This window comes from Leucopleurus acutus (genome assembly GCF_964270905.1).
Source record: "Leucopleurus acutus genome assembly, chromosome: 1".
In the NCBI taxonomy this organism is placed as follows: Eukaryota; Metazoa; Chordata; class Mammalia; order Artiodactyla; family Delphinidae; genus Leucopleurus; species Leucopleurus acutus.
Genome location: NC_139142.1, coordinates 159,690,948 through 159,703,084, shown reverse-complemented (window position 1 = coordinate 159,703,084; position 12,137 = coordinate 159,690,948). Strand labels below are relative to the sequence as shown.

The 12,137-nt window shown below is 39.1% G+C and overlaps 1 protein-coding gene across 4 annotated transcripts in view; it reads left to right on the top strand.

Annotated features, from left to right (window-relative positions):
- Positions 1–12,137, top strand: part of CHD2 (chromodomain helicase DNA binding protein 2) — a 127,009-nt gene that overhangs the window by 88,006 nt on the left and 26,866 nt on the right. For all 4 annotated transcript variants that reach the window (XM_082835304.1, XM_082835305.1, XM_082835303.1 and 1 more), the window contains 6 exons: positions 5,208–5,346; positions 5,540–5,690; positions 6,811–6,933; positions 8,371–8,499; positions 9,421–9,561; positions 11,244–11,378. In XM_082835304.1, coding sequence (XP_082691430.1) covers positions 5,208–5,346; positions 5,540–5,690; positions 6,811–6,933; positions 8,371–8,499; positions 9,421–9,561; positions 11,244–11,378 — 818 coding nt within the window. The remainder of the gene's footprint in view (positions 1–5,207; positions 5,347–5,539; positions 5,691–6,810; positions 6,934–8,370; positions 8,500–9,420; positions 9,562–11,243; positions 11,379–12,137) is intronic.

The following is a 12,137-nucleotide window of genomic DNA, read 5'->3' as shown; positions in this document are numbered from 1 at the left end:
TGCTGCTAAGCATCTTTTTTTTTTTTTTAAGATGAACACACTTATATCCCATGCATCCCTAATTTTTTGAGGTGTGTATTCTCACCTGCCTTTACGTGAGGTCAGTTTTTGGGTTTTTTTTTTTTTTTTTTTTTTTTTTTTGGTACGTGGGCCTCTCACTGTTGTGGCCTCTCCCGTTGCGGAGCACAGGCTCCAGACGCGCAGGCTCAGTGGCCATGGCCCACAGGCCCAGCCGCTCCGCGGCATGCGGGATCCTCCCGGACCGGGTCACGAACCCGTGTCCCCTGCATCGGCAGGCGGACTCTCAACCACTGCGCCACCAGGGAAGCCCGTGAGGTCAGTTTTAAGATACCAAAGATTTACTCACAAATGAAGTTGATTTGCAGAAGGTGCAAAGTAATGGACAAGATGAATGATTTCTTTTAATGTTACTGTAGAAAGTTTAGATTGGTTTGAATGATGTAAAGACGTGAGTGGGTAAAGCTGAGTGGACACATTGCATTTTGGCTGTAAGTGAGGACATTACAGACCACAGACATCAGTAATTATCTTGGATATACATACATGTATTGTTTTGTTGTGATAAACTTAAAGGATTTACAGAATTAGTTAGAATAAAAATAGTAGATGAATATTGTAAACCTTTTTGTTGCAATGAGACTCTCTTTGGCACTAGAATTTGCTGTAATTCGATTCGACCTGTAGTGTGTTTTGTCTTATACACCAAGAGTGCTTTTGCCTGTCCTTTAAAAGCAGGAGGTGTCAGGAGAGAGCTGAGGTCCTTGTTGTTAAAGGACACCCTTATAGTTGAACCTCAAACAAAAAGATGAGGGTGTGGTCATTCCACAGTTCACTGGACTGTGGTTTATCTGTGCCATTGCCCCCATTCTTTTGTCACCCTTCACTGACGTTACAGGAGGCTCTGTCATCTGTGGTTAAGTATTCAGGCCCTGGAGGCAGCCAGTTTACCTGGAATCTTGGTCCTGCCATTTCTTAGCTGCAAGACCTGAGACAAGTGATAGCCTCTTAACAGACTCATGTGCAAAATAGAGTAGTAGTCTGTGCCTCAAAGGGTTTGGATGGTCACTTGAATAATTCCATACATGTGAAGTGCTTGTCATCACATCTGGCTTGCAGTATTAGCTATTTCATTAAGTAAAGAAGTATTTGTGCTTTGAAATTTTCTTCTTAAGGCTGTTACTAAAAGTAATAGAATTTTTAAATCTCTTGAATATAGTCAGAAACATTTTTAGATTTTTTTTTCCATGAAAAAACCCTAAATAACTTGAGTGGTTTGGACAGTGATCCAAATATGTGCTTTTATAGCGCCAAGAATACATCCAAAAGTAAATCTTAACTTTACAGTGTTTTTTTTTTCCGTGTAACTATTTTGAATAAGTATTATATTCACATGGCTCAAAAATGAAAAACAGGTATCCCTATTTCTTGTCTCCTTCTAGAAATATAAAAATACATATGTTCAAAAAATGAATAGATACTGTTTTAACACAATGGGTTCTGTAGCATGCAGACTGTTCTGTACCTTGCTTTGTCCATCTCACAGCATATTTGGAGATATTTCTTTGTAACAGTCCCTTCCTTTCCACATGTTTCTTTTCTCTGCATGTTCACATTCTGCATCTGGTTGATTGCTTCCTTCTGGCATTGCTTAACTTGTTTCCATTTACCTGTATTTTCTGTAAATTGGCATTTAGCATATTCCTGAGTCCAGGTTAACATTTCCAATTCTAATGTAAGATTATTGATATCTCTTTGCTTAAGTTGAAAATTTTGTTCCTAAAAATGTTAACATAATCATGTATTTGTCTTATACATTATACACGTTTCCAAATATTAGTACCAATTTTACTGTTTTTATTTGTTTGTTTTCTTCTTTCTTTCTTTGGCTGTGCTATGAGGCTTGTGTGATCTTAGTTCCCTGCCCAGGGATTGAACCTGGGCCATGGCAGTGAAAGCGCCAAGTCCTAACCACTAGACTGCCAGGGAATCCCCCGATTTTACTGTTAACTATAAGACTTCTTAATGCAGAGTTTGATTTCTTTGTGTTTCTTTTTGTCCTTAAAATACACCTCATTAGCAGTACACAAAGTACTATGTTTTAAAATTATTTGAAATTGTTCTTTTCTCTGTGTGGTTATGCCACCAACTTAATATACAGTTTAGTATCTTTTGTTTTCTTTTCCTTTCAGTTTCTAGGGACTACTTTTCTCCTTTTGATGAAACTTTGTTTCTTTAATTATGTAAAACATTTGCATGGCCCAAAGTCAGAATAAAACCAGGAACACGATGAGAGAATCTTGCCTTCATTCCTGTCCCCCCAGTACTGTTCTCTTCCTCCCCTGTAGGTAATCATTTCGATTAGTTTTGGGCTTATCTTTCCATTGTTTCTTTTTAAAATTTTAAGTCTGTGTGTGTGTATTTCCTCTATTATACAGGAGATACCATACATTATATTCTGTTCTGCATCTACTTATTTTTACATATGGCGTCACTCCGTCTTACTGTGTAAAGTTCATACTTCCTTCCTTTTACAATTGCACAGTATTCCACTGTGTAGATAGATGTTAATTCAAACTTTATTGTCCCCTAGTAATAAATATTTGGGTTGTTTTCAGTCTTCTGCCACTATAAATAAAGCCACAATGAATAAATAGTTTAATGAATATGCTGTTTCATATCTCTGCCAGCATATCTTTGGGATAAATTTCTGGAAGTGGGATTGTTGAGTCCTGGGAAAAATGCATATGTAATTTGGTTAGATACTGCCAAATTCTTCATAAATCTGATACCATTTACATTGCCACCTACAGTGTATATTCATACACAACAGAATGTATTGTCAAATGTTTGGATTTTTGCCAAACTGACTATTGGGAAATGGCATCTCACTTTTCTTTTAATGAGCAATGTTGTGCATCTTTTGAGGGCCACTTGTGAACTGTCTGTACATATATTATGCCCATTTTCTATTGAGCTGTTGGTCTTAAGTTTTAGGATCTCTTTTTCTTGTCTTTTTTTAAGAAGATTTAATACAAGGAATTTAAAAATTTTTTTTATTTATTTTATTTTTGGCTGTGTTGGGCCTTCGTTGCTGCGCATGGGCTTTCCCTAGTTGCGGCGAGCGGGAGCTACTCTCCTTTGCCGTGCGTGGGCTTCTCACTGCGGTGGCTTCTCTTGTTGCAGAGCACGGGCTCTAGGCATGCGGGCTTCAGTAGTTGTGGCACACGGGCTCAGTAGTTGTGGCTCACGGGCTTAGTTGTTCTGCGGCATGTGAGATCTTCCCGGACCAGGGATCGAACCTGTGTCCCCTGCATTGGCAGGTGGATTCCTAACCGCTGCACCACCAGGGAAGTCCCAGGATCTCTTTTTCTGATAAAAGTTGCCAGTGTTCTCCTCCAGTTTGTGATATGTCCTCTCACTTTGCTATGATATTTTGTACAGAAAACTTAAAAAAATTTTATATAGTCAGATTTATCAATCTTTTACCCTATTGTTGTTTTGGATTTTGATTAGTTAAAAACATTTTCTCTACAAAACAGAAACAGACTCACAGATATAGAAAGCAAATTTATGGTTACCAAAGGGGAAAGGGATAAATTGGGAGTATGAGATTAGCAGATGCACACTACTATATATAAAAGAGGTAAACAACAGGGATTTAATATAGCACAAGGAACCTATTATATTCAATATATTGTAACAAACTAAAAAAAAATTTTTTTTTCTACTCTGAGGATATAAAGGAAGTCATTAAGATCACCCCCCCCCACCACCAATACCTATGTGATTTCATTTACTTTTATATCTCTGATTCACTTGGAGTTTTTCCTGGTATTGCATCCAGGTTTTTTGGATTTTGGATTTTTCCTATATGGCTACTATATGTCTCAACACCATTCATTAAAGATGGTTGATCTTTTTCTCCACTGCCTGATTTTTTTTTTTGTTTGAAGAGCTACATAATCTGTTATGGATTTACAATATTAGTATCCTGTTAATGGACGTTTAGCTTTCCAATCTTTTGCTTTACGGTGTTGTGGTAAATAATCTTGTGTGTATGCCATTTGCGCCATATCCTCCCACCAGCATTGACTAGAATGGCAGTGTCTGTTTCCTCTTAGTCTCAACGACATATTTTCAAATCTTTGAATTTTCCCAGCCTGAGGTTAAAAAGGCTATGTCTATGTATTTAATTTGCATTTCTCTTACCATGAATGAGGTTGAGTATTTTTCACATGGAACCATTTGTATTTCCTTTTCTGTGAATTGTCTCTTTATCCTTTGCCCATTTTTCTGTTGCAATCTTTTTATTTTACAGATGAGGAAACACAGACCCAGAGAGGTTAATAACTAGAAGTGAGAGGGGAAAGGGGACAGGGGGTAGTTTGTGCAGATCCGGGAATAAATCCCAGATTTCTGATCTTCGGAGGAGGTGCCTTTCCCGTTTTGCCACATTCTGTTCCAGAACTCATCAGTATTGTTGGGAATAGCATTTGCAAGTGAAATTCTTGTGGATTATATGAGAATCCCTAAATAATTGTTTATAATTGTAGTGCCATTTCATCGACTTGAATGTTAAAAAAACAGATCTTTTCTCAGGCTCTGAGCCATCTTTTCCCTCACAGACAAGTGTCATTATCATGCATTTCGATTTAGACTCTGGTTAGAATTGACTGCTTTGTTTTTACTTCTAGGATTACTTTAATTGGAAACTCGGGCTAGGGTAACCTTTCCATGACTTCTTTTGTTCATCATTTCAAATGTGTTAGGTATTAACTTGATCTCATACTTTTTTAGTAGAGAAGATCATCTTTTAAAGCACTTAAAAATCTGTTGATGGGTTAGAAAAGAAAAAACTTCAGCATTAATATTACTCCTTTAAAATCTTCTTTCATAAATTTTATTAATTTTAGAGCCAAAGTATAAAACAGGAATAAGAAGATTAAAATACAATTATAAACACTACTGGATTAAAAAATTCTAAATCTTAAAAAACTGAATTGTTTAGAGATTATTTTACAAACATTAATTGAGAAAATTTTCTGCCTTACTTGATTATATCTTTGAATTAACGATAAACCAGAGATATACGCTGAGGGAATAAGAGTTCAGGATTTGTTGACCTATGCTTTTTGTGAAACTTCAGCGAATTCTCACTTAACGAATATGAAATTGGTGTTCTTTAGGGAAAGGACCAGGGAAAAAGAGAGGCCCAACTATCAAGATATCTGGGGTTCAGGTTAATGTGAAATCTATTATCCAACATGAAGAAGAGTTTGAGATGCTGCATAAATCTATCCCTGTAGACCCTGAAGAAAAAAAAAAGTGAGTATAATACATGACCATGCATGGGTGGTTGTGCCATTAGAAAACAGATTTGAAGTTACAGTTATGTGTAGTTATGTAGTATTTTCATTATTTTTTCTCTAACATACCAGAGTGCTTTGCTCATTGGTGTTTATTCCCAAATCAGAAAGACCCTTCCTCTAATGTCCTCCTGCTTTGGAAATCTTTTCAGATACTGCTTAACCTGTCGTGTCAAAGCTGCACATTTTGATGTCGAGTGGGGAGTAGAGGATGATTCTCGCCTATTGCTGGGAATTTATGAACACGGCTATGGAAACTGGGAGCTAATTAAAACGGATCCAGAGCTTAAGTTAACTGACAAAGTAAGTATTTCTGTGATGCTGGAGATGTCTAGAAGATTTGTTGTATAATATTTTTATATTGATTACTTACTTTTAACTATTTTCTGGGGGGTGGGGATCAAATTGGAAATTAGAACAATAGTAAATTCCTGGGATTTCTTTATCCCTGGAAACATTACCATCTTTAGTGGACTGTGGCACTATTTCAGAGATGACAATTATAGCCAGGTGAAATTTTTGGGAAATTACAGGAGAAGCCTTCAAATTCTGATTTTTCTTGTAGGTCAAATCTCATTGCAACAAATACCAGGGTAAGATTAATAATAATAAGAGCATTCCTCGGCCTTAGTTGTTGGCACTTTCTTTAACGATATTTGAAACAGCCATATTTCAGTTCTACACATGAAGAAAGAATGAGCCATACCTTGGTATTTTTTGTAATGGAATTAAACTGTGGCTGTACTTCTCCCACAAAATCGAGCCTCCCACCCTATCCGTTGCACATCAGGCTACCAAGTATAGTAAGGCCGTGCTCAGAGCTGTAAGCAGGGAAAGCTGGCTCAAATTTTAGTAGGATGCGCTCCATGTTGTGCTCCTGGCAGGGCTTTTCCTGGCACGTCAAACAATGCTCATCCCAGGTGCAATGTTCTCAGAGGGTGACAGCACCCTGCCATAAGCACTGAGACCAAATCCAGTCTGGCCTGAGAGGTCCAGCTGTGTCCTGGCATAGCTCAGTGCTTTCCAGCAATGCTCTAAGAAGCATTTTCAATCTAAAACGAAGCTTTAACCTAGCTCCAGGGATTCCCTGCTCCTGGAAGGAGGAAATCCACGACGGCTGGGATGCTCTAGCAGATGAAGCCAACAAGCCCCTCCTACCTGAGTTGTTCTACCCTGTTAACAGCACAGGTAGGAGCCAGTGGGAGAGCTGGATTTCTCCATCCCATTTTGTAAAACGAGAACGGCTCATAAGGGATTTTCAGTGACTGGGAGCCATGGACATGAGATAGGATCTGAGGCTTTATCTGTATTTTGGGTGGTGGGGAGGGAAAGGACTGCTCAGTTGTTTGTCATCTCTGTTTATCCTGATCCACTAACCGGGCCGTGGGCCGTGGCGGGTACTTCTCTTCCTTTCCTGTTGAAGATCCTGCCAGTGGAGACAGATAAGAAGCCCCAGGGAAAGCAGCTGCAGACCCGAGCGGACTACTTGCTGAAGCTGCTCAGGAAGAGTCTGGAGAAGGAGGGGGCCGTGACGGGCGGGGAAGAGGTGAGTGCAGCTGCCAGCCGGGCACCGTCCAGGGGTCTGAGGCTCCAGCCCTGCAGGGTTAGGTAGGGGAAGAGATGCCCTCTCCAGGCATCTCCACAGAATGCTAACCCTCTCCTTGTCAGGTGTTGGTATTGAGGTTCCAGTAATGATGGTTTGGTTTGGGTGATGATAGTAATGTTCATTTAGTAATTGACCTAAACATCTTGGCATTCTCCTCAAATATTGCCTCAAAATAGTCCTCATTTCTCCCAGTGCCACTGGTCTAGACATACTGTTGCTGTATCTTTATGCTCCTTCCTCAATTTTGGAATATAGTTCTCAGTACTGCGTGAATATCACTGGGTTTGCCTGTTACTACAGCTAATACTCGGCTACTTGTAATCATGGGTCCCAGGGATAAAATGGGTAATTAGGATACACAGGTTAATTCAGAAACTGGACTTCAGTTACAGTTGCCTTACTTGCTCAGTGAAAAATTCCAACCGAGTTACTAATGGACTCATCTGAGCTTTAGCTTTTATTTCCCCAACTTTTCATTTCAATTCAGGCTTAAAAAGATGAGAATCACAGTTAGGAGATACTATAAGTTACAGCCAGTAGTAGCAGCCTTTGTGTGTGCATGTTCCTTAAGTGCTCTTAGAGCTATGCCATTTGTATTAATTTCCCTATATTATAAAGAAAGCAAATTTTAGAAAAAAATCCAATCCCATACCTTGTCCTTTTTTGCGTAGTAGTGTCATAATTAATGTCATTCTTCACATAGTGTGTTGAGGATATTCTATAAGTTAGGCTCTGGGGAGATAGATTGCATCATGGTTTTTTTTTTTTGGCGGTACGCGGGCCTCTCACTGCTGTGGCCTCTCCCGTCGCGGAGCACAGGCTCCGGACGCACAGGCCCAGCGGCCACGGCTCACGGGCCCAGCCGCTCCGCAGCACGTGGTATCCTCCCGGACCGGGGCACGAATCCGTGCCCCCTGCATCGGCAGGCGGACTTCCAACCACTGTGCCACCAGGGAAGCCCCTGCATCATGTTTTTACTTGCTTAAATTACTGTATCTGTTTGAGTAGATGAATACCTTTTCATTATTTTTAGATATAACATGCTTCTAGTTTTTTTAATGTTACTCTTATTTTATATATTATCTTTATTTATATCTTTGTACGTAAGGGTTTTTTTTCTTCTTTTGAATTTTATCTTTAGATTGAATTCCAAAAAATGGAATCAGTAGGTTCAAGGATATGGATGTTTTTGTGTGGCATAGGAGATTTATATAGTTTCTTTTTTTCTACTTCAGGTAAAATTGGTTGCACTCCTTTGAATTTTCTCTGAGTTTCCTTGTTTGAATTATATGGCTGCTGCTGTTCCAAAGAATCATGATGTTATTTGGTCATGCTTTTGAGGGACTTGATTTATCATCATTTTTTTACCCTTTCCAGGCCAAATTAAAGAAGCGGAAGCCTCGAGTAAAGAAGGAAAACAAAGCACCGAGGCTGAAAGATGAGCATGGAATTGAGTTTTCATCTCCTAGACACTCAGATAATCCATCAGAAGAGGGAGAAGTAAAGGTATGAGGCTGGATTTCAGTTGAGATTATTTTTAAGTTACATTTATTGTGCCAAGTGGTATAAAATTATCTGAATTGTGTTTGGTTTACATTCCAGAGTAGATAAAATAAAAATAGAAACTATGTTATGTCTTCGCTTAACCTGTGAGAGAGGAATATAGTTGTTCATTTAAAATCAGCAATTGAAAATTCATAATAGAAGTAAATTCGTAATGGAAGGAAATGAAGGGAACCATGCAAATTTCAGTAATAAATGGCAATTGACACTCAGCCTCATTGCTGGGAGCGATAGGGAGTGGTGGAGACTGTGGTTAACCAGGGAGCTCATGCCTAATATATAGGGGCAGCTGTTATGCAGTTCATTGTTGGGCCAAACAAAACTCATCTGTGGATCAGGTTTGGCCCAAGGCCTGTCAACTTGTAACCTCTGGTCTAAGCAAAAGGAAAAGTAACTTGCTAGCATTCAGTCTGTTGTTTCCGTGACTGAAAACTTTATGGGATTTTATTTTGTTACTCTTCAAGTGTAATTGCCCTTTGAGGTTATTTCCAGGAAGATCAGCAGTGGGTATGTGAACTAGCATGGATTTGAGTCAAGCATGCATGAATTCAAATACTAGCAACCTTACCAATTACTACCTGGCAGGTATATAATTTCTTTGTTCCTCAGTTTTTTCCATCTGTGAAATGGGAATGATAATGCCTGTGTTGAAGGGTTGCTATGAGAAATAAAGAGAAGATATAAGTGAAGAGCATCTGCCTCTACAGGCTTCACTTTAAGCAGATAGCTTTAAGGCTGTATGCTTGAGAACATGCTTCTGTGGACACAGTGATGAACCATTGGGGGCAGTGCTTTTTTTTCTAGAAAGTAAACGAGGAAATGCAAAGTTTGTGGCAAAAGCTCATAACCTTGTTTGTTTTCTAGGATGATGGCTTAGAAAAAAGTCCAATGAAAAAGAAACAGAAGAAGAAAGAGAACAAGGAGAACAAGGAGAAACAAATGAGTTCTAGGAAAGACAAGGAAGGGGACAAGGAAAGGAAGAAATCAAAAGATAAGAAAGAGAAGGTATCGATGTCATTCTGCTTACTGAGATGCCTGCAGCCTTTGAAATTCCCTTCTAGGATTTAGAAGTAGAATGGGGTTTGAGGGCCCTGAAATAATTGTCATTTTATGAGTATATCCCAGAAGGAAGGATGGGGCTGTCAGAGGGATGCCTGCACCTCTTCCTGCAGAGAGAGGGGAGTGTGTGAGTTGTGGTGTTCTTTAATATAGAAGCCTTTATTTGCTCTTTTACTGCACACTTCAGAGGGGGTGTTGGAATGAGACAGGACAGGTAACTACTTGATACATGTTCTCAGACTCATGGTAGAAAAGCACAGTCCACAGATGAATCTGAATATGTGAAATACTATCAAGAGTTAAGCTTTTGGAGTAGAAATGGGTGAAAGCCCTACTATTATTATATAATCTTCATGTTGGGGTTTTATGAAGTTCATTCCAAATCACAGAATTCTGGTACAGTGTTGCATCTTGCTGACTTCTGATGAAATTATTTTGCAATTAATCTTTAATCATTGTTAAAATATACAAACAAATAACTGCCTTAATTCAACCATCCAGTCATAGCTCTAACAGATTTCTTGATGAGCACCTTTGGAACTTTTTTATTATGCATATAAGAACAAATATAAAATAAAAATCAGACCAGACTGTATGGATAACCTTTTCTCCCCACTTAGCAATATATCACAAACAGCTTTCCAAGTGAATAAAAGTTAAAATCATTTTTAATAGATAAGGAAGATTTTGTTTGATTATAACATTTTGGAAACAGTTTTAAGTTTCCCATATTGAAATTGCTTTCAGATTTCTAATGTTATAAACTGTATTGTAACAGATACCTTTCTTTGCATCTGTGCTTCTGCAGAAAGGTATTCATCTTTTAAGGTGAAATATTTAAAAAATAAAAGCACAAAGAATGATTTAGCCAGCATCCATGTGTCCACTACCCAGATATTGCAGCTGTTGTTAACATTTTTCATGTTTACTTCAAGTGGGTTTTTTTTTGGGCTACTGTACTTGGTATCCATGCACTCATTACTGGGACTCTCCTCTGTTTCTTCTCCCAATTTCATTGCTCTCCTCCCTCTTCTCTCCGCCGTAACACTGCCCTGAAGTTCGTGTGAAACCTTCCTGCCCATGTTTTTATACTTTTACTACATATTACATAATCGTAATCAAAGCATAGTATTGTTTTATGTTTTTAAATGTTCATACATAAAATTTTTTATATGTATCTCTGTCTCCATCCTTCTGCACCCTTTCATGGATAAATGAGCTTTACCCATGTGGATTTATGTAAATTTCAGTCACTTGAAATATTTTAGTTAATACAGTTTCCAAGATCAAAGTGTACTTTCATTTTGAAGTTGCTACAAGCTACTCTGTGAGGGCTCTGCCAATTCACAATCTTAACCGCTTGATGACATTTTTATGCATTTTATGGATTAGGGAATAGAAGCCAGAATAGCATTGGTGAAGCCAAAATTATAATTGGCTCTGTTTAGAGACAGAAGTGGGAATGACATATGATTAAACTGTTAATCAAATAGGTTTGGCTTCATGATGTCTCAAAACTGAGGCCATCCTGTGTACCCACTTGTAGTGATGTGACATAGCTGAGAAGTCCAAATTGCAAGACAGGAGTACACAAATGACAATGATTCCTTGTAACTCTTTTTTAAAAGCCTAAAGGTGGTGATGCCAAATCTTCAAGTAAATCAAAGCGATCTCAGGGTCCTGTCCATATTACAGCAGGAAGCGAACCTGTCCCCATTGGAGAGGATGAGGATGATGATCTGGACCAGGAGACATTCAGCATAGTAAGTCCTGAAGTTGAGGAATTCTGGGGTCTGCAGCCACAGTGCTTGCTGCGGCTTTGCCTTTCATAGTTCCCGCCACACAGCCTCAATCGGTCTAAGCAGCATGACCTGAGACGAGGCTGGGGTCCTGGCTGCGTGAGCTGGAGCGGTGGCGAGCAGGGCCTGTCTTATGTGTTCCCGTGTTGTGGGGCTAGGAGCCAAGACGTGGCCTAGGATGTGGTTCATCTCCTCATAGGAGACAGGGCAGGTGAGGGGAGGAGTCATGGACCAAGCCTTGTATGGGGTGGAAACAGGCCAGTACGTCCTCAGGGACTTAGGCCCTTACCGGAGCTGCATGTGTATATTTCATTGTGTTGCACTCGCTTCCCTTCCCCTCCTCTCTTGAGGTCTTTTCCTTTCCCCAAACTTCCACACATCACTGTTCACTTGAATAGTTAATTTAGTTTCAGAGAGAAAGTGATCTTCCAAATCTCAAAATATTCCTGCTCTGGGGAAGCAAAGCATAGAATTTTGACCTCATCCTGTAAGGCAGTCTTCTCTCTTTTTACCCTTTTTTTCCCGTGTTCCCAGAAACCTGTATGCATACGTGTATATTTTTTTCTCTTCGCACTTATCTCATTTTTCTTAAATCTCTTTACTCTTCTTCCTGTGAGCTCTCTGAGGGCAAGTACTGTGTCTTATATAAAGTACGTGTAGATGCTAGAAGTAGCTCAATAAATGAGTAAATGAATAAATTCATTACACAACCAGCTCTCTGAT